At 37.3% G+C, this 23,464-nt stretch overlaps 1 protein-coding gene and 1 long non-coding RNA gene across 2 annotated transcripts in view; one reads left to right on the top strand and one right to left on the bottom strand.

The window, feature by feature from the left end:
• The first annotated feature begins 18,802 nt into the window (after window positions 1–18,802).
• The window catches only part of otx2a (orthodenticle homeobox 2a), a 4,688-nt gene continuing 26 nt past the window's right edge, over window positions 18,803–23,464 (top strand). The window contains exons 1-4 of the mRNA XM_043240003.1: window positions 18,803–18,941; window positions 20,616–20,733; window positions 20,920–21,071; window positions 22,331–23,464. The exon at window positions 22,331–23,464 is cut by the window's right edge and continues 26 nt beyond it. Of these exons, the coding sequence (XP_043095938.1) occupies window positions 20,637–20,733; window positions 20,920–21,071; window positions 22,331–23,089 (1,008 nt within the window). The 5' untranslated portion in view covers window positions 18,803–18,941; window positions 20,616–20,636 and the 3' untranslated portion in view covers window positions 23,090–23,464. The remainder of the gene's footprint in view (window positions 18,942–20,615; window positions 20,734–20,919; window positions 21,072–22,330) is intronic.
• Window positions 18,809–23,464, bottom strand: part of LOC122345669 — a 21,327-nt gene continuing 16,671 nt past the window's right edge. The window contains exon 4 of the long non-coding RNA XR_006251020.1: window positions 18,809–18,844. This is a non-coding gene — a long non-coding RNA (uncharacterized LOC122345669). The remainder of the gene's footprint in view (window positions 18,845–23,464) is intronic.

Genomic DNA, 23,464 nt, shown 5'->3' on the forward strand with positions numbered 1-23,464 from the left:
ATACTTAGGTGCTAATTAACCCTGCTCATTAATGACATTAACAGTCCGCAGTCATGAACGATGAACGTGATTTTTACACACTGGAGATGCACGCCACAATTATATTAAGACAAGGCCTGGAAAGATCTTATTAGTTCACGCCGTGACCCCAAAATGAACAAACATCCCACATGTGAAAAAACAAAATGCACTTAATGATATAACTGTGTTCAATTCTGTTATTCTCACAGTTCGGATTTTTATTTCCATTGTAGTGTTATATAAAAGACTTTTAACCTTAAAATTTTTATCTTTCTTTCCCCATGCAATTGTGAGTTTATATCTCACAACTCTGACTTTTTTCCACAAAAACTAAAAGTTTTATAAGTTTTTATTCTACAAAATTCTTGGGAAATTCTCTGAATTAAATTAATTTAAAGACTTTTTTGTGTGTATATATATATATATATATATATATATATATATATATATATATATATATATATATATATATATATATATATATATATATATATATATATATATATATATATATATATATATATATATATATATATATATATATATATATATATATATATATATAGATAGATAGATAGATAGATAGATAGATATATTAGGCAGTTTACAAAACATGAAAAACAAAAAGTGTAAATTACGACAGAATTTTTTGAGGGTGAACTGTCCCTTTAAGATAAAATATTTAAATGGAGTATAAAATCATTAACATACACATTTGAAAACCAAATTTTGATGTTTATAATTATTTGGCAATGCATCATTGGGTCCCTGCTGGTGTAAAACCTGTTGAAAACTTCATATATCGACGTTTGGGAATAAATCAGCAGATCTTTGTGCGTAAAATATTGCAGATCTTCAGAAACAGGATGCATTTGCAGTATTTGCTATTTTAATCGAACACTAAAAGCCGTGTTAGCCGCTCTCGGAGTCTTTTCTGAAGTCTGAGCGGCCTGCGATGTAAATGATGTCACATTGTTAGTCCGTCTGGTGTTAAGCCCCTCTACGTGAGCGGGACGGCCAAACACCGCCTTGGCTTTGACACAAACAACTCTGCGTCCTGCCTTAAGTATATTATCATGCCGCTTCTTTAGGGAGCACACGGCCAAAGAAGCTTACCATTCATTAATGTTACTCTGCCAAGCTTTACACTGGACTTCAGCTTGTAATCAGCGCCGTGGTCTTTTTGACCCGGCCCATGCAAGAATGGCGTTCTTAAACAACGCAAATGGGATAACTGCTATAATCTTTCAAGAGGTAGACGTACTAAGAGTTTCGAGTCCAAATCCTCCGACGGAAGGGAAAGGAGGAGCGCGCCGGGAAAGGGATACTCGTGGGGAATCTGTGTTCGAGTCCCTCACGGGCCTCTGCAGGTTTAGTTTAGTCTTAGTCTGAGTTTGGACGGGTGTGGGTTCTCCGGACTGAGCTTTGTTAGGATAGAAAAGATCTCCGAAGCGCTGGAGAAACAGGAAGAAGGACGAGTTAAGAATTCTCGTGTTTCTTTTGATTTGGGATTCCCGGAATGATTCCGGAATGTTTCTTCCGATTTGAATCTCTGAACAGTTTTGTCTTGTTCTTTTTTTCCTTTTTGTGTGAAGTATCTAAATAGGGCTAATTTATTAGAATTTCAAATCAGTTGTACATATTCTAAATTTGAATTTGATATATTTAATAAATAAATGAATAAAGGAATAATTGAATAAATACTGTTCAGATGATAAGTTAGTAAGTTAAAAATAGTTTAACAACAAAGAAATAAAAAAATGATTAATTAACAATAACAGTATTTTCACAATATTGCTGTTTATACTATATTTTTAATCAAATAAATGCAGCTATAATGAGTACAAAAGACTTTTTCAGAAACTTTAAAAAAAAATCTTACTGATCCTATTCTTTTGAACAGTAGTTTATGTATTTAAAATGTTAGCTAAATAAGCTAAATAAGTTTTTAAAAGGGTAGCTGAAAAATGAAAAATGAAAAAGAGACAATAGTATTTAAAAAAAAAAAAAATCAAAGTCTGATTCCGTTTGAAAAATTTCAATTCCTTAATAATTCCTTCAGTTATACTTTTTGTATTTCTTTGGAAACACCGACTGTCCGAATTATATTAAAAATACAGAATAAAATAAAATATAAGTATCATTTAAAAATGATGTTTAATTAAACTTTATCCTATGCTCAGTCAGTGAGCAATAACTTATTAACTTTGATAATCTTTAGCTGCAGTGTTAAGAACAGAAGTCAAGAACCGTTTTGATTGATTCAGTGAGTCTGATTCACAGTTTCTGAGTCCTTTTAAACAATCCATTTAACATTTAACAGAACTAATTATCATAAGTCGTTTAATCCAAGTATTTTTGAGGAAATGCAGCCTTAATTCCCAGCCATTACAAACTCACACTCCGGAGCCGGTGACATATCAAGCCCCACGCTACTTCGGCATCTTCATCGTAATTATTGTTATCGCATTTTAGCCAATTCTTGGCATCTCATGCCCAAACATTGTCTTGAAAACGAGGGGGAGTCTGGGTAAATGGGGGGTGTTGGGCAAAGAGATTGGGGTTTGGAGAGAAAGAGAGAGAGGGATGGAGAGGATTAGGCATCAGGATCCCTTGGGCATTGTCTGGAAATCTGGAGATAAAGAAGGCAGGGGCAGGTGGTCAGAGCGCAGGGGGAGGGAGGTGTGTTTCTGGGGGCTGATCTGAAAGGCTGGGGGCAAACATGCATTCATTAGCGGAGTGTATGTTCTTACTCAGCACAGTCACCGTCCAGCTGAACCGACACATGTGACCCGATCGCCGGATGCTCACTTGGATTTGTCGTTCATCTGATCTGCCAAATGAGTTGAGATGAGAGGAACGGCGATATAACACACTAAATTAGCTTGTTACAATATGTATATTTATCGCGTGGCTCAATGGAGCGCTCGCCTCTGATTGGTCAGTCTTGGCGTATTTCTGCAGAGCGGCACGAAAAGGTTATAAACTTGCTTTTTTCGTGCCTCTCCTGTCACTCTAGGGTTTCTTTCTACGTATTTAAAACTTTCCGTTCAAATCAATGCTTTTTATCAGTTTATATAAGCGAGAAATAGCATGTCGTTATTCAAACATAAACCTCTTAGTTTTGATTCTGGTCGTACTGTTGCTTAAGAACTAATAAATATGCACCCTAAAACTAGTCTAATTAGTATACCGTTTTAGATATGTACCGTGGTAATACTACAGTATTTCTAACCATCTTTGAATACCATGTAAATACAACGGCGACTGAATATTGTAAACTTTCATTACTACTATGGTAGCGAAAATACAGTTTTCAGTAACGTTGAGAAATTTTTGTGAATCGTTTTGTTTGAGTTGTTCATTTAGAAAATTGATTCACCGATTTGAATCACTCAAGCCTCCTCATTTACATTTTTGCTTATTGTTTTTGATAATTAATTATTTTTAATAGGATTGTTATTTTTATGCGAGATAAATAAACTACTTCTCTATAGTATAAAAATTAAATGAGATGACGTATTTTTTTTTTATGAGATGTTGACTGCCTAAATAAGCTTCATTATTCTGTGTCTACTTTGATTGCAGCTTGATAAGGAACAGCCTGGATTCAAAATAGCTTCCTCAACGCTATTGCTTCCACTACTCTCTAACTTTCCTAAGTGTTTTTTCTCTCTCTTCTCCCGCCCACCTCAGCATCAGATAAACAAACACTCAGGATATCCTGAAGAAACTGAAGTCCTAGCCAAGGGCCCTGGCCTAAATGGAGCGTCATTAACTCCACAGAGCTCTTCATGTTAGATATGCAGCTAATTAGAGGCCCATTCACATGTGAACCGGCGCAGACGCTCTTACCTGCCGCCTGATAAAGACAGACAGCGCCGCTCTCCAAACTTCAGCGCTCTTGTTTTCTTTAGTGGCTGTTGTGTTTGTTTTGTGTTTTGAGGGACGTCCACTCAGATGGGATGCTGATTGACATGTGAATGTCCTGACGGGACTGAGAAAATGGTGATTGTTAAGAGCAAAACATATTTAAATGGGTTGGATTTGAAATTACAGTACATGAATCCGTTTAATTGGTGGTCCCAGAGAGATGTTCTCGTCCTACTGCAAGCAGATAGGATTTAGCAGAGCAAAAATTTCACATGGGTCTCTGGAGATTCCCTACACCCCTGAGTCAACTTTAGTTAATGGTCTTAGCTATATGAGATTAATTCATTAAGTAAAGTGTGTGTGTGTGTGTGTGTGTGTGTGTGTGTGTGTGTGTTTGTGACTTAGACTCCACCTTAACAATTAGTGTTGGAACAAATCAGTGCAGTGTCACATTACCCATGATTACGCTCTCTCTCTCTCTCACACACACACTCACACAAACACACACATTTAAGTACCTAGTCTAAATATCTAAATGTTAAATATTTCAGCCTGTAAAACCGGTCCAAATTATATACAGTATTGCTTGTTTTAAAGAAATCAATAATCCTTTTGTTCAGCGGTTAAGCATTCATTTGACCAAAATTGACAGTAAAGAAATTTGTAATGATAAATAAATGCGGTTCTTTTGAATCTTCTGTGCGTCATGGTTTCCACAAAAATATAAAGCACCACAACTGTTTTTATCATTGAGCGAATCAGTAAATTAGAATGACTTCTGAAGGTAATTATGCTGAAAATTCAGCTTTGTTCACGGAAATGAATTATATTAAATATCTTCAAACAGAAATATTTTTTAATGGTAATAATGTTTCTCATTATTATCGTTTTTACTGTATTTGTATCTAATAAATGCAGCCTTGTAAAAAAAAAAAAAGAGACTATTTTAAAATATTTCGAAGCCCAAACTTCTGAACGGTGAGTACTTAAGTACGTTCACCAAAATCCATACTACCTGCGCTAATGAATCATACGTAGCAGTAACATTTCCGGTTCATTTTCAGCTTAGAGATGACAAAAGTAATAGCTGTGAATCAGCCGAGATTCGCTCTGACTGAAGCAGTCAAAGAATCAGTCGTTAGTCGAGTCTTTTTGATCGATTCTTCAAAGTCTTTCGCTCATGATTCCCCTTCGAAATCAACGCCACCGTTTTGTAGTTTTCTTTTGAGGCCATCGCTACTCATCAGCGCAAACTTGACTTCGCCTTCAGACTGCGAGCTTCTTGTAGATTCAGCAGAAACACGTCTCGAAACGATTCAAGGAACCAATGAACGGACAGTGTTTTCGGTCCGTACTACGAAAGTCAATGGGAAACCATTTAGTTACGAAAAGAACTGAATGTCACAGAAATCATTGGTTCCAGAACCAGTTTTCGATTACAAATGCTAACAAATACACACACACACACACACACACACTTACACCAAACACCTCCCCCTACAACTAATCACTCCGGTGCAACACACATTGTTGCTGTATGTAAATGCAGACACACTAGGAGAGAGAGAAGGGGGATGCAGAGAGGATTTTTTTAGAGGATAATGTGGGGGTAAAGGACAGGGGCCCGCACCCCTACACAACGGAGGGATTACCTCTCTCTCTCTCTTTCTCTCTCTTTCTGTTCTTCATCTCCTCTGGGTGGCCTCCTGCTTCCCATCAGGAATGGAGACAGAGAGAGAGAGAGAGAGAGAGAGAGAGAGAGCGTGGAGGGGGTGCCAGTAAAAAGAGAGCGAAAAAAAAAAAACTTTAAATGCACGGACATTCACACAGCAAGGCCGATCGTTGAGAAGCGAGTGAGCTTAATTCCATCAAAGAGAGAGAAAAGCGAGTGATTAATTTATTCGCTCCCTCCTCCCTCGCTTCTCGGCCGCTTTTGACTGCGCTCAATGTGGCTCGGTCCAGTAACATCTGGTGCTGGTCGGGGTTTGTCTTTTTATCGGGCGAGAAAAGGCTCGCCCGGCGACGGCTGCGGAGGAGCGCAGATCCCTTTTATTGTTGTTTGTATAAAATTTTCTCCCTCTGGAGATTAAGAACATGTTAAGGAGAAGCTTTGGGTAATTAGATGTGAAATGTTGCTCTTTTTGGAGTCGGCGCGTGAGTGTGATAAGGAAAGGCCAATTAGAGAAACGTTAGTGAGTTTTATCAGGATTTTTAGTGGGTTTATAAATCTACCCTTCCTCGTGTCGTTGCAAACCATATGATTGAATACAAATTAGGCCGAATGTCCGGGCTGCTCTTTCCCATGAGACTGGCGCTACCAAACCTCCTACTTTTGTACTCTTGTGCTGTGTGATAACTTTTCACCTTGAAAGCCTTGTTCAGTCCCTAGTTGATTTCTGTATGGAATAGAGCACCCAGTATATCAATGGAAGAAAGATCGAAATATTTGGGACAACTTCTACTGTACTATACTACACATGTATATATATATATATATATATATATACTGTATACAACATTTGAAAAGTTGTTGTTGTTTCTTGTTGTTGACTACTGTATACTATATATATGACATGTTTATTATTTTAATTCAATTTCTATGCTATTGTATTTTTATTAATATCTTTTAAAAAATATTATATATATATATATATATATATATATATATATATATATATATATATATATATATATATATATATATATATATAGCTCTAAACTCTTTAAATAGGTTTTATTTAGTTTTAGTTATCCTAGTTCAACTTAAACTAAACAAAGTGTGAGAAATGTTGCCCGCATTTCATTTAATTTCATTTAAGAGGCCTTTTTACTTTTAGCTGAACTACAATAACCCTGACATATTAATTAAACAGTAATATTATTACAACAGGTAGTCTCTGAATTCTGATTGGATGAGTCAGACTCAAAGATGTTATAAAATGGCCAATAATGAAACTAAGCTCCACGTGAACCTATTATTTTAGATTAAATTATTTAGTGTTGTCAAATGATTAATCGCATTTCAAATAAAAGTTTTGGTTTGCATAATATGTTTATATATTAAATGTAACTTTAAATGTGTGTGTGTATATATATATATATATATATATATATATATATATATATATATATATATATATATATATATATATAAATTACATAAATTTAAATGTAAATATTGTACATAATATTGTATTAATACATATTAAAAATATACACAGCACACATACATTATGTATACAAAAACGTTTATGTTGGAATGTGATTAATCGTAATTATTGATGATTAATCATGATTAATCATTTGACAACACTAATTATATTACATTATATTATTACTGTTGTACAGAATGCAAATATACCATGCTATAAATAATATAGCAGTGAACACACTTCTGCTGTCACAGTAAGCTGTATACTCTGATAACATCTGGACATGAACCACAACGTTTTCACCTCAACAATCTCCATCTTAGATCAGAAAACGAGTGCGAAAAGCAGCTTTTCTTTTTCCCCCTCTGAAATGACGTACCTCACATGAAAGGCAGGGACATTACACACTCACGAATAGATCCACAAGTGTGTTTTATAAGCTTTGGCTCTGAAAAGGAAGGCATATTGAAGCCCCTCAGACACGAGGACTCCCTCGCGAGCGCTCGGCGATATCTGAAGCATCAAGCTCTTTGAGGGAAGCGAGGAAGACAGAGATGAGAGCTCCCTGTCCCCCGCCGCTCCCGTCCCGTGTCTCTGAGAGCCGCAGGAGGCTGTGTGTATCATACACTGAACAGGAGGACACCTTTTAGCTTTTGTCATGAGATTATGAGGATCTGTTCTGCCGCTCTGTTCATTCTATAACCTACTGAGCAGAGACAGAGAGAGCTCAAGCTGGGTTTGTCTTTGTGTGTGTGTGTGTGTGTGTGTGTGTATGGGGTGTGTGTGCTCCCGTACTATAGCCGTCATTTGTTGTGATGCTGTAATGCTGTTGTTGAATCATAAAACTGCTGCAATAACGAAAGATGCCGTCTCTTCATAAATTCATGCATAATTCTACAACTCCTTCCATGATTCTGTCTGTGCATCCATCCTTCTATCTATCTACAGTCCTATTCATCCACCACTTTATCTATCTGCAGTTCCATCTATTCATATTCCTCTCCATCCATTCTGTCTGTCTACCATTTTATCTAAAATTCTATCCATAAATTCAAAAATCTGTTATCCATCAATTAATTCGTTCAACATTCATTCACCCATCCATCCATCCATCCATTCATTCATTCATCCATTTATTCAACATTCTTCCACTTATCCATGCATGCATAATTCTATCTAAGATTTTATCCATCCATTCATCCATCGATCCACCCAACTACCATCCATCATTTTATCAATATACTTCTCCATCCATCCATTCTATCTACCATTTTATCTAAAATTCCATCTATCCATCCATCCATCCATCCATCTGTTCAACATCCATCCATCTATCTATCCATCCACCACTCTATTTATCCACCATTCCATGTAAAATCCTATCTATCCATCCATCCATAGATTCATTCAACATCCATCTATCTACCATTTTATCTATAAACAACTCCATCCATCCATTCTGTCTATCCACCATTTTATCGAAAATTCTATATATCCATCCATCCAACATTATATTTATCTACCATTCCATCAGTTATTCCATCTATCCATCCATTCATTTGTTCAACATCCATTCATCCATTCATTCCTTCATTCATTAAGTTGTTCAACATCCTTCCATCCACCTATCCATGCAACCATAATTCTGACTAACATGAATTCCACCCACCCACAACATCCACCATCCATAATGTTATTTATCTACAATTCTATCCATTAATAATTCTATATATAATTCCGTCCAGCCATCTACCATTTCATTCATCCACCCATCATTCTATTTATCCACAATACCGTCTATCCATCCATTCGTTCAACATCCTTCCATCCATCTATCCATACATCCATAATTCTATCTATTTACAATTCCCTCCATTAACTTACAATTCTATTTATAATTGCATCCATCCACCACTCTGTTTATCTACCATTTAAAGCTCCTATCCATCCATCCATCAATCTATCCCTAATTCTTTGTATCTACAGTTTCATCCAGTCACCATATAATCAGTGATTCGTTAAACATCAGTTCATCCATAATTCTACCTATCTACAATTCCATCCATCCATCTCGCTGTATAACTCCATCCATCCTTCTGAAAAAAGGCTCTCAGTAATAAAGTCCTGTGAAAATAGAAAGTCAATAAACGTTTTGTTTTATTATCTTTGGACCCCATTTTAAAAACCAGCCATAAAGGACAAATAATTAATAATAATCCCGATCCATAGCATCATGTTTTCTTTGGTTTCCTCTTCTCCACTCATTTGCCAGCGTGCGCGGCTCTTAAGTTAGTGTGCTTGAGCACTCATCCTCTCACAGTAATTAAATCAAGATCTTTAATCCTCTCTCGCTCATCTGAGAGCAATCCGCCAGCGCCGCGCTGAATCACAACGCCTTCCCGTTCCTGCAGAAGCACGAATCCTCACGAAAACCGCTTTAGTTATGTTTTCGCAAGGCTTTGTAATGTGAAAGTCAACAAAACTAAAATTCGCATTTTACGGCTGCGCGCGTAAATACAAATAAACAGAAATAATTGCGTCAATAAGATCGTCTGCTCTGGGTTCAAACCGGGTCCCTTCGTGGAGGCGGGAAGAGGAAATATCGTTTTAGACGAAAAAACGCAAGCTTTTTAAAGGTGGATGGGGCAGGTCGAGGCCCTGACGAAACTCCGATAGACAAATTGGATTACAGAGCAAAGGATTAAATAAAAAAGAGGGGATGACAAACAAGACAAGCCGGCTGTGATCACAGGCTTTAATATATTTCTTTCCCTTCTTCCTTTTCATCTTCCCCACTGACCCACCCTCTCTTTCCCTCTCTCTCTTTCTTGCGGAGGAAAAACTCGGGCTTAGTCTGGACTTATTAAAGCTGGGATTAATTTGTAATGCTCCCTTTACCCTGAGGGCGAGCGGCAGATTTGTTATCTAAAGCAAACAGGGTGAAGCGCAATAAAACAGACGCACAAAAGACTGTGAAGCACTGAAGTTTTAGAGGGAGCTTTTTTAAGGAGCTTTCGAGAGCTTTGCAGATTAAGTGAAAGTCGTATGCTTGTAATATATGCCTTTCACAAAAGCAGGAAAGCCATCAAGACATGTTGCAAAAATGCACCCAAAAGGGTTCTGGATGTTTCGATTGTTTGTATCATTTCAGATGCAATAGCCGCTGCCCGCCAGGAAAACATGCACCTGCTAGTCTATACATTTTCATTTGTGACATGTCTAATTGCATGTGTTTAAGTGTGATGTAATGCTACACACGGATAAGTGTGTGTGCGAGCATGCATGCATTCATTTTACTTTGAAATGTGGGTCAATACACAAAAGGTATTTTTTCATTTTTGCTGTTTACTTTTTTTAATATTTTATATTAATATTTGTAACTGCTAATATTGGGCAAACTATTATTTGTATTTCATTTGATGCTTCATGTTTTGATTTTGATTATTATATTTTTATTTCATCATTATTATTTCCTATTTTTAATATAGTACTCCAAAATAACCTAGAATTCAAATTGTATTATATTATTTATCTATATATCATTTTGCATATTAGTAATAATAGCTCAAACCCCCCCAAATCCAACTTATTATGTATTATGTGTATTATTTTACACAATATTTCCACAAAATGAATGGTGATTACAATCTTGACTAATGTATATCAGTATATAACCAATCGTTGTTACAAAAAATTTATTATCGAGTTTACCGAGATTATGATTTCTGAATATTATCGGTGCGATTGATCAATTATCTGTTCGCCTGTGCATCCGTATGTGTTTTTAATTATATATTTGTCTGAATACAGTCATACGTCGCATGGTTTTGACACTTTTCGGTCGGTTTATCTGTTGTTCCTGAAGGATAATTGCCTTGGGACACTAAAGGATTTTTAAAAATGCAGAGAACAAAACGCTGATTACATAAATGACGGTCTTTGTTATCTGAATTTGTCATATGTTTCGGTGACAATAACCGGCTTAACCCAGCCAAAACACATTGGCCGCTGATTATGAACAGCGGTAGCGGGGCAGGAATGGCCCTTTAGATTCTGTACAAAAGCATTATTCCAGGGGCTTCGTCCATATGTCGCGCAGCCTTTTTCCATAGTCCCTTTCCATCTGATCGATTCTGACATTTGTATGGCGACCTGCCAGCGCCGCATCGGTTGCCATGGCGAATCCACCGAGCTCCAGATAAAGATTCAGATCCATAATCAATAGATTGTAATTAGTTTGATGACCGGACGGCTTAACTTTTTTCAATTCACTTTAATGCACATGGTAATTAGGAGATTGGCTGTCATAATCTGTTGGTGTGATATCAAGTAATGAGATTATGAGACAGAGATTAACTAGGTGCTTACGAGCGGGAAGTGACTGCTGTTTGTTCACGTTTCTGAAAACGAGTACAAAGTGACCCGTTAGACGACTCAGAACTCACTGCAAGTTTGGGACCGTCACACTAAACTGGTTTTTAACATAATCTGACAACATTAAGAGACAGATACGGTCACATTAATACCGTAATATTATTGGCACCATATGTATTTCCATGCATGGTTTTTTGCACGAGGTTTCTCTAAATGGCATTTAGAAACTTTGTCTTGACTTTGTCCCACTTTGATATAATGTTCAGTTTTTTTTAAATGTAACTGATTAAAGTCGAGGTCATCATAAGCTGTTAGTTTCTGACTTTGTGTTCTATTTTTGGTCTGTTTGCATCCGGTTTAGTTGAATTAAATTGCTGAAATTTGAAAGTTACTTTAAATAAACCTTACAGTAAAATAGCAAACAAATTAAACTAAATTAAAATGTAATTTTTTTATTTTTTTTATTTAATTTGTTGCAACTAAAATTTTAATAAAACTTAATTAAAGCTATTTTAAATTAGCAAAGTAACACTGTACTGTATTAATTTGTAGGATTTTTTTGTGTTTATTTTTTACAGGTGTTTTACCGGTATTATGAATTTTACATGGCATTGCATTATGTTTTAGCTTTAACTGAAATTATTATAAAATAAATGGATAACTTCCCCGTGCAATGAGCTGCCGGTACTTTTACTGTTATTATAATATTTTTTTATAGTGTGGGCATTTAAAATGAAAACACACAATAAAATTAATAAAATAAAATTTTAAATGAGGTTTTATAACAAGACATTTGCATCCAAAAAAACATTTTTTTTAAATAAGTATCAAAAATAAAATAACAAAAATAAGATATAATATATAAATAATATTTAAATTAAAAATAAAACGGTATCCCTGCATTGCTTTATGTATTTAACAGAAATATTCATAAAAATGTTTGGATAATGACACTCATATAATATAATATAATATATATATATATATATATATATATATATATATATATATATATATATATATATATATATATATATATTCTAAATATTCAAAAAACTATAATATTGGTCTGTATAAGCATTTATAGCATGCAAGTGTCATGTTGTGTTAAATCTCATACACAGCCAATAGAAAACAAGATGCGTGTTCAGTGTCATGACAACGTCAAAGCGGCTAAACTTTAACAGTATTCTTTTATTTCTGCCTTAGAAGCACATTAGTACTACAACTGATGGCATTTTCCTCTCGCTGGAAGCGAGTTTTGAGACTGTCTCTCAATAGAGCCGTTTTGGAGTCTCTCCTCTCTTCTCTTCTCTTCTCCTCTCCTTCGCCGGGTCCTGCAGGCAGGTCTTAATCCCTCTCTTTTTTGTTTTCTCTCTGGTTTCTGTGGGGCGGGTCATGAGGATCTGAACCTGCACATTCTTGTGAGGCTGTGTGAGCTTCACATGGTAACCAGTGAACCGCATTGTTAGGCCGAGAGTGAGAGAGATTATGGCAGCCATGCAAGTTATAACGTGAGCCTTTGCGAGCCAAGAAAGACAGACCCGAAGGAAACCAAAGGCACTCTTCCATCCGTTGGCGGCTAAAACGTGCGCTCTCCCTGTCGAGATGAACCTCTCGTGTTCGATAGCAGGTGTTGAGATCTAGCTGAAATGTTGAGACGGTGTATTTAGGAGGAAAGCTGGAATGACAGAAGTGAAGTTGGCTTGAAAAGGAACGGCTCAGGCAGGAATTACAGTTGTCATTATTTACTCACCTTGATGTCGATTTAAAACAATCCCGTAGGCTGCCGAGAAATGTACAAGAGTCTGCTCTGAAGTCATGTGATAAATTTAATGTCGAATTATCATGTCATTCCAGACCTGTATGACTTCGATTTTGGACAGAAAAACCTTAAAAATGCTGCAGTAAAAACCTGTGAAATGGTTAACGGTAAATTCCTGTAAAATAACCGGAAATTGACATTCCCGGAATTCCCCGCATTGCATTTGAAAATTTAGTTTCAAAATTTATTTCAAAATCGAACTTTTTTTTTTTTTTAAATCAGTTATGTTTATTAGTGTTGTATGTTTAATGTTGTTAAATTAATATTTATTGCACATTTCAGTTTAATGTTTTACCGTGAGGGATGCATACCGTCTATATGCATTCATATTTAAAAGATTGGCATTTAATGGTTGTCCGTGTATTTCAAAGATACAAAACAGATTAACGTTACATCAGTTCGCGAAATTACGGTATTTAACTGTAACTTAAAACCGTAAAACCAAAAACGTTGTTGCAATATTTTTACGGTAGAATTCTGGCAACCAAAGCTGACGGTTTTTCCCATAAATTTTACGAAAAAAACATTTACAGTATAGACAATAATGGAGGTCAATGGGAACATAAACGTTTTGGTTACCAACATTATTTAAAATATCAATAAAATTAATAAATATATATTTTTGAATGATGCTGTTAACCAAACAGTTTTGGTTTTTATTACCATTAATTATAATTCTTTCAAAAAATGGGATCCAATTTTGTTTAAAATATCTATAAAATAAATAAACATATAAAGAATGCTGGTAAACACACACCTTTTTAAGTTCGATAAAAACTAAACTAAGTCAGAGACAGTGTGATTTAGAATAGCACAAACATGCTATATGGACTTCTAGGTAGTGAATAATATTATGATTTTCATTTTTGGAGATTACATTACGGCTACAACGCTCTCAAATGAAAAATAAGCCAACTCCGTGTCCTGGTGACATTTGTTATTGGAATATGTTGCTGTATTTTTCTGTTGAAGTGTTGTGGTGTAGTGTGTCATTGTGTGTGTTTAGGCGGTGTATCTGGTTTCTCCTCCTGAGTCTTGTTTCTCTCATTCTATCTCTCATCACTCCTCCCTTCTATTTACCCTCCTAATGAGGGGGGCGGGACCCCCGTGCTGTGATTGACAGCTCCACACTCCCCTCCTCTCCATTATCTTCATGTCCACACTCACGTTGAGTGCTTGGCTTTTCCCCCTCCATCATCAAGCGACTTCTCCGGGGGTTATCGCTATCGTTAACAAAAACTAAAACCAAATCCATTAAAAATAAAACGCTTCAAGTTAAGCGAAATACAATATTTAGAAATTAACTTTCTTCGAGGATGGGATACGAGAGGTATTTCCATGCATCCACCTTAAAAAAAAAAGCCCTATGCTGGGTATTATTAAAAAATATAACTGTAACATCTGGACCTTCTCATTAGACCATTTGACTTGTGTAATTTTATATTTATGTATTTATTTTATTTTATTTTATTTATTTATTTTTAAGGGGTGGCCTTTGGGAAGGGTTGCGGTGGGGTTTTTTTTTTTTTTTTACTGTGGTGTTTTGTTTCTTGTTCTTCTTATAAGACATTCGGTTTCAATTTGTAATTAAGGTAATGCATTTTATGTCCTCAAAATTCAATTAAAAAAACAGCTAGCTGCCAATTAAGTCAACGGTGCTTACTTTCAGTTGTTTTAGTTTAAAGTGCAAAAATTACTAAAACATAAATAAACCAAAAAATAAATAAATAACGCTATATAGACTTTTAAACTAATAAAAAATTAAAGTAAAAAAAATAAATAAATAAATTCAAATCAAAATATTAGCAAAAACTATTATAGTACAAACTTAAACCACTGCAGGACGTGTTTTTTTTTTTGCTTAGAAATTAACGTAAAAATGTTAAAATTAACGTTGCACATTATGTTAATTACATTACTTTGATTTGAATTTTAAAATATCGTTCTCTGATTTCGATCACTGTCAATATATTCACGTATAAAAATACTGAGGAGATGGGTGTTATGATTTTTAGACCCAGAATTTTTTTTTTTTAATAAATGCATACATTCTTAACGTCTTAAACAATTGGAAAGGTCACAGAAAGTTGTTGGTTCATGCACACCCTCGAAAAGTCGGAATGGCTCTTCATTTTTAATTACTGATGCTTATTAAATTACACCGTGATCATTCCACTTCCTTGTGAATTATTACACCCCGCTGTACTGAGTTTGCAACGTAACACAACTCAGACAACCTATTATTAGTCCCTGAATAATGTATTCAGGTTAAGTGTCCGGGGCCTGTGTGTGTCTCAGGTTATACTTCTGATCTGGGCTCTGTTTTCTGTCTCTAAGCGGTCGCATTGCCTGGATTTAAAGCACAAACTCTGATCTGAGATCAGCTGAGAGCTCCGGGCAGGTTGTGTTTTCTCTTCACGGAAGCTGGCAGCAGCCACCAGTTTAATTTCCCCCTGAACAAAAGCTTAGATCAGTTAGTGAGCGCTCATATCTAATCACTGCTGTCCTTCATCTGTGCCACATTGGTTCACTAGGAAGTTGTCGTGGCGTCTTTGATAGTGTGCTCAAGTTGCGCGCGTTTAACTTAAAGTACACTTTTAAAGGCCTGCTGTGTTTTGTGCTTTTTGCAGGCGGCCTGATAAAAATATCAATAGGTAAAACTGCATTTATCCTTTTGTCGTGCCCAGGGCGTTATGGGACAACTGAACTGAATGCATCTTATTTTCCTTTCAAAGCATCCTCCATGCTTCTGCAGATGTGCAACTGTTGCATTGTGCTCACTCGTAAGGCGCCTTAAATTAAAGCTAAATGACTAAATGCAATGTAAGGTAACGCTGCCTCACTCCAAACTGCCATGGGTGAAGTTTTGTCTCATTATTTTGTTACAAAACGAACAAATATCAAGTGTCATTTTTGACTTTATTTCAGCCCAGAGTTTTAAAAAAATAAAGAAAGAAGCGTTTCGTTTTTCATAGAGTAAAGAGGCATTACTAAATATAACAGCCTAATTAATTAAACAGCTCGATTTAAAATCTACAATTATGTGTGAAATGTCTTACATGTTAAATTACTAGGCTGCAATAAATTAAAGTGAAACAAAACTCGGAGCTCAGAATTTCTGCTTTTTTTTTGTCACACGAGATGCCGGAATTAAAACACGCGCAAAATGTTTTTTTCCCGTTTTATTTTCATTTTCGATAGATATCGTCGACAGCACTAACTTCTTGAGAGCTTTATACCTGCACTGACCTCGTAAGAGCTTAAAAGTAAAAAAAAAAAAAAAAAAAAAAAAACTGAGGTAGTTCGAAACAGGCCAGAACGCAAAAGTAAACAGAAAAAAAAAACAAGCCTAAAACGTTTTGTTTTCGGAAATCTCGTGTCGAAATAGTTTCTTCATTTCCTGCCAGATGTAAGCCGTTTTGCAGCAGGGCATGGGACGTCTACCTGCTGATCCTCCTCCTCCTCCGTGAATCCAGGTGTAAAACTTTCCCGCGTCTTCTTCCTCTTTCGCCGAAGCCCCGGTGAGTGACATCAGCGCGCCCCGCGCTCGCGCGCCCCGACAGCTCCGGGATTTACGGGGGATTTTATGCGCCATCGTTTTAATAAGCGCAGACAATTTACAAGAGACGCGACAATCCGCCTAGCAAAGAGACCAGTCGAGAACACACACACACGCGCGCGCGCACGCTCGCTCGCTCTCACGCGCACACACACACTAGCTTCAGGCCGGCTGATCCCGCGGCTTTACGGGTTTATACTGCTCAGGAAACTCTGCATTTTGGGATTACACAAATACCCCTGGACAATAGGTTAGTGCCAGCAGATATCTTGATTTTACGGCAACGTGCCTCTTTAGCAGCTTTTGTTGCGTGTTAAATTGTTGCGAGAAGTCGGTGCTGCTTTTTTTTTTGTTTTGTTTTGTTTTGTCTGGGTTTATGGTGTAATGCATCTCGTCGTTGTTCTTTTGAGCGAGAACCTAATGGCGAGATCTGGAGCCGCAGTTTGAGCAAATGAAAATAAGTAGCCTAGCTTTGTGAATATCGGCGGGTAAACGCGACAGTTTCTGGTTATCGATTGACTTCTTGTCACGTCTGTAGGCCTCGGTGTGAATTTAACTCGTTTTCTAAATATTTGTAGTTGGGTATTCATAAAGGTTTATACCGTTTTTAAATAAAAGAATGCAAGTGCACGAAAATGTCGGAAAATAAGTATAATATTCTATTATATTCGTTTTCTTTTATTATTATTAGCATTAAGATCACATATCAGTAATGGATATTAAGAAGTTTGTTAATCTATGTAACCTGGCTAAATTTGTTTAAAAGAATAATAAATAGTATAATTTAATTTGTTATTGAATTATTTTGCTTAATGACCTTGACGGTCGTAAAGATCTGTTTATATTTTGTATTTATTTATTTATTTTTCGTGTTTGTGTGTGTGTGTGTGTGTGTGTGTGTGTGCACAACAAAATAACTGCATGTTGTTTACACCAAACTGACTTTGATTTGAATGATTTTTAATTACTCCTTTCAAGATTTTAAAACGGAATCGTTTCACTGCTTGTTTTGAAATAAATAATAAAAGTGCACAATAATATAAAACTATTATTTAATTGAGATTTAGGCTATTATTATATATATATATATATATATATATATATATATATATATATATATATATATATATATATATATATATATATATATATTAGCAGTGCATTCTTGGACGCTTTGTCTCCGGCTCCGCGCATTTACAACAGGGCCAAACTTTTTAGTTTTTAAGCGAAATTTGGCCTGCTTTTAATTCTGAAACTTAACTCTAAAACTAAAACTCTAAAACTAAATTCACTCATTTTGAATGAATCGTGTTAAATGCACTTTTGAATGGCGCAGGCTAATAAATCCAGGCAAAAATAATTGACCCACATCAAGGAAGGTATTCAAAGTTTGTGAAAATCTAGTTTTAAATCGTGTATTGAAACAGCCTCGGTTATTTTGCTTCATGCATATCCATATATTTGTAAATATAGATATTCTATCCAAACAAACGTTTACTTAAATCGTGTGGATGAGTTTTTTTTATGCATTTTATAATTAAGCTATAGAGGTCGCAATTTTAATCGACCAAACGGTAAATCGATTTAAGAATGGCGCTCTTATCATTCGTAGTCGTGTTTGTTTTGCGTCAGCGATACGAAACACGAAATAAAAGTGTATTCAAATAGTGTACTCTCCTCGCGTTCACACGGCAGGTTTACGTGACGTTACGTCGAAAGGAGGAGTCAATGAGCGCGTCTGCGTTCTGATTGGCTAAAGCGGTCGCCTGTAAGGACAGGCGAGACTTTTGATTGGCCGCGGTGGGCGGGTCCGCAGGTGTCTTTCGCTCATAGACGGACAGGCCATCAAGAAGGTGATCAATCTCAATCCGTCAGCACTGGCTATCTATCACCTTGATATCGCGCGTGGATACGACGAGCCTCTCCGGGCACCGCATCCCTCTGTCTGCAAGCGGACTTTGCGACCGCACTGGAGACTTGTCGTGAAGTTTGCGGCTCGTTTTGTCAATCCCAACCATCAGCCGGAGTCCAGAGCGCTCTCTGAAAAAAAAAAAAAAAAGAGTTACTTGGTTTTGTGGATTTTCAGTTTACGGATCTCAAAGAAAAAAAAAAGAGCACAGAAGACCAAGAACAGAAGGTAATGCAAAATGTTTAAAATGTATCTTTATTTTAAATAGCTGCCAAAATAAATCTATATGTGCTGGTGAATTAAGGCTTGTTTCGTGCATTTAGTAGATAAAGTCTGCGTTTCGACCAAATTGTGCATGTTTCGATATTTTACACTGCATGTTTGTTATTTAAGCATCGCTTTGCTTTTTTGTAAAAAGGCAGCAGTTGACATTATAATTTAGCTTTTTTTCGTTAAGTTTTCACAAAGGTGTAAAAGTGCAGCGAACTTCACTGCAATCATAACTTTGGCATCACTTTGCTTTTCCGCACAAATGAGGCAACGATTGAAGTTAATTTAGTCATTTTACCTGCTTCGTTAAGTTGAGTTTAACGATCCGTTCGAGCGATTTATCTTGTTTTGGGAAAATGATTAGGTCAAAGACAAATAATTTGCATTGAGCCGAATACTAATTAATGCATGCAATTTATACATTTATACGCGTTTATAAATTTAAGCTTACCTTACTGCTTGTGATTGATCGACAAACTTTGCAGAGCCCAGAGCGCACGGAGAAAAAGCAGAGCTTGTCGTTTATTTAGCTGATAAGGTTTCTTCTGCAAATTGAGTCCCCTCTGGGTCTAATCTAAATGGCTAAGGAGAATAATTTGCACACTCACTGACCATTTACATATAGTTAAAGCTCGATTGTGGAGTCTTTAGACCCATGTTATCTGTCCTCAGCGTGGGATTAATGGGGCCATTCATAGGCATGAGCGACGGAGAAAAAGCGCAACATGTCATTTACAGAACTTTTGTCTTAATACATTTGTACCATGGCCTCATAACAATCGCAACGAAACGCGGTTCGGTCCTCCCAAATAATTCAGAATGCGCATAAGGGCCGAGTTCATCCCGAGCGGCCTTCCGTGCAGGAGAACTATCACCAACACGATTCTGCGCTGCCTATTTCGTTTTTAAAAATAAAGTTGACTTGTTCTGCGGGGAAATACGGCTATTATATTCAAAGAACATTTATAGCGCGCTGTAAATACAAACGAAAGATGGGTAGCTACAAAATAAAACCGTTCTGTGGGCCTTTTGCGAGTATATTAGATTTCAAACAACGTAAAAAAATACATAAATGAATGCATAAATAGTTAGGCTACAGTTCGTCGCGTTTATCTGATAGCGTTTGTTAGATCGAAACGACCATTAATTAAGTTCATAATTGTACCGCCAACTTTCAAACGTTCCGGTAACAAAAGAAAAGATCAAACATTTGGCGGCGGCGCGTCCGTCAGGAGCTCTTAACGGGGCATGACATGTAAATGGCCAATTAGTGTGTGAAGGCCTTGATTAGTCGAGTGTGAAAGAAATAGATCATTAAAGGCGAGACATTAGTCATATTCAGTTCCACGTGACATGCGCTTTTACGCGTTTTTACAATGGAGCTGTGTATTTTGATATACAGCCTGCAAATGCTAGTCTATGTATTGCGCTGCGTATGTAGGCCATACATATATATATATATATATATATATATATATATATATATATATATATATATATATATATATATACAAGCAATTTTACTTTTTATAAAGTACATAAATACAGGTATTTTGTTGAATAAACACTTTTTTTGGTTTGTTTATTTATTTCTAATAATAAATCGTTTATTTTAAATGATTCACGTTGCAGGTGTCTCTCCGAAGCTCAACAATGATGTCATACCTCAAACAGGCCCCTTATGCCATGAACGGGCTGGGGCTCAGCGGGGCAACCATGGACCTCCTCCATCCCTCTGTGGGATACCCGAGTAAGCACACATTTCTGATAACGTTTAAAGAGTCTCTTCTCGCGGAACCTTTACGCGAGGAAACTTTTAAGCAATGGGCGGCGATTCCGAAACGGATCAAGCGCACCTCGACTTTGAAGTGCGCCCGTGCCTTTTCAGACGACCTGTAGACGCGGTTTAGTAACTTCAGTTGTGTCCTCGTTTCAGCGAATCCTCGTAAACAGAGGAGGGAGAGGACCACGTTCACTCGCACTCAGCTGGACATACTGGAGAATCTGTTCGCTAAGACGCGCTACCCAGACATTTTCATGCGTGAGGAGGTCGCTCTGAAAATCAATTTGCCCGAGTCAAGAGTGCAGGTGGGTGTCGTGCCACTTTCCTAATGCCGAGAGGTTTCAGTCAGGTCACATCTATTTATTTCCATTGGTTTATACAATACGGATTGTTACAGCGTCTTCACGTTTACATCGACTCGTTTAGCGTCACTCTTGTGTTCAAAGTGACTTACGAATGAGGAGAACAGAAGCGACCAGAGAGCTTTAAAGTCATAAACATGAAAATAATAGTGTCATTATTCGGCACAGCTTAGATCAATTATGAGTATATAGTATCTGAAAATGAACTTATTGAAGTGAATTGAATCTGGACTGAGATGAATAATGTTGATTCAGTTCAGTTTGATAAGTGTTTCAAAGAACAATTTAAAATGACATTATTCTGCTCAATTCAGATTTCTGTGTTTATTCATAGTTTGATAAATTTCACCATTGCTGTGCATTGCTATAAATCAATAAAAATACCTCTACAGAAGAAAATGTTGTTATAATCCAACTCAGATCAATTCAGATTTTATCGTCATCTAAACTCAAATCAATATTCAAAAGTGCTCAGATCTTTTTTTTGACTTTTTTATTGAAATAAAGACATTGAAGATAACATTTAACTTTATATATATATATATATATATATATATATATATATATATATATATATATATATATATAGCACCCACCCAAAAATTCAATTATACAGGTAAAGAAGTTGTTATACAATGGCTAAGACAGGCATAGCCATATATTTTCACATAGAGAAGTGCTCAGAATGAGCCGTGTTTGGTGCCTGTATTGATATTTGGTTGTTTTCCAGAAATAGTTGACAAATGCAAATTGGACTGTGTCCTATAGTTTGACAGAAAATGCTAGTAAAGATACACACAAGTAACATGAGAAAAACGCATCTTCATTCTTAATTACAAATAGCATTTATCTTCAATGTTAGAGTTATTTTTTGTATTTGACATGTGTCCACATTATAGGATACGTCAGCTACCCATAAACAAATAGGTGTTCAGATCTTAACGTTTCAGTTCGTAGACAACATTTGCGCCATTAACCAGTGACACGTTTTGACATGTTAAGCGTCATTATTCTGCTCAGTGTTGATTCAAGTCGGTTCAATAACTGTCAGCGTTGCTATATAAAGCAACAAAAGCGGCTCAGCTCAGCTCAGGAAATAATTAGTTCTGACCTCAAACTGACTTTCAAGTTTTCAGATCTTAACATTTCAGTCCGTAGGCAACATAGTGCTGATTCATAACAAGCGGTGTGTTTGTTGACAGGTTTGGTTCAAGAACAGAAGAGCAAAGTGTCGTCAGCAGCAGCAAAGCAGCAGCAGCAGCAGTTCGAAAATCCGTCCGGCGAAGAAGAAGTCCTCCCCGTCCCGCGAGAGCCCGGGGTCTGAGAGCAGCGGCCACTACACTCCTCCCGCCGTGTCCAGTAACACCTCGTCCTCCTCGTCTTCGTCCTCCGGCTCCAACCCCTCGGGCCTGAGCGGAGTGGGTCTGCTCAGCAGCTCGTCCTCAGGAACAACACCTGTCTCGTCCATCTGGAGCCCGGCTCCGGTCTCACCTCTTCCCGCTCCGCCCTCGCTCCCAGACATCTCCCCCCCGGCCAGCGCGTCCTGCATGCAGAGGGCCATCTCAGGCGGCGGGGGCACCACTGGAGTGCCCTCGTACCCCATGCCCTACAACCAGGCTCCCAGCTACGCCCAGGGCTACCCGGCTTCGAACGCCGCCTCTTATTTTGGAGGCATGGACTGCGGATCCTACTTGGGCCCGATGCCAGGCCACCATCACCCTCACGCCCATCACACACAGCTGAGCGCCGCCGGCGTGTCGGGACACCACCCGCACCACATCGGGCAGAGCGGAGGACACCACCCTCACCAGGGCTACGCTGGCACCGGGTTGCCCTTCAGCTCCTCGGACTGTCTGGATTACAAAGATCAGGCTTCGTCGTGGAAACTGAACTTCAGCTCGGCGGCGGCCGACTGCTTGGACTACAAAGACCAGGCAGCCTGGCGCTTCCAGGTTTTGTAAAGACTCTTGGTGTTTGTCTCCTGACGTTTACTTGTTTGTTTTCCTTCGGGGCGAGTCTTTTTCCTCGACGCCGGACACCACAGGGAAGAAGTAGTGACTTTTGTGCCAACTCTTTCCGAGAGCCGTAGGAACAAGGGTTGGGAAAACCAAAGTTTCTTGTGTGTTGCAAAAGCGAGACGGGCCATTCGTCGCCCCTCGACGGACAGATTCAAAAGCGAGGGTCCAGCTTGTCGCACTCCTGACACGACGCACTGGACGAATGAGATGTTTGAAGCAATGAAGGCAATAATAATTTTATATAAGTTTCTTTACGGAGGAGAAGGTGACTTATGCCTTACAACTCATGTGAGATGTTAAACTAATTTGCATTCATGT

This window comes from Puntigrus tetrazona, chromosome 1, assembly GCF_018831695.1.
Source record: "Puntigrus tetrazona isolate hp1 chromosome 1, ASM1883169v1, whole genome shotgun sequence".
Taxonomy (NCBI): Eukaryota; Metazoa; Chordata; class Actinopteri; order Cypriniformes; family Cyprinidae; genus Puntigrus; species Puntigrus tetrazona.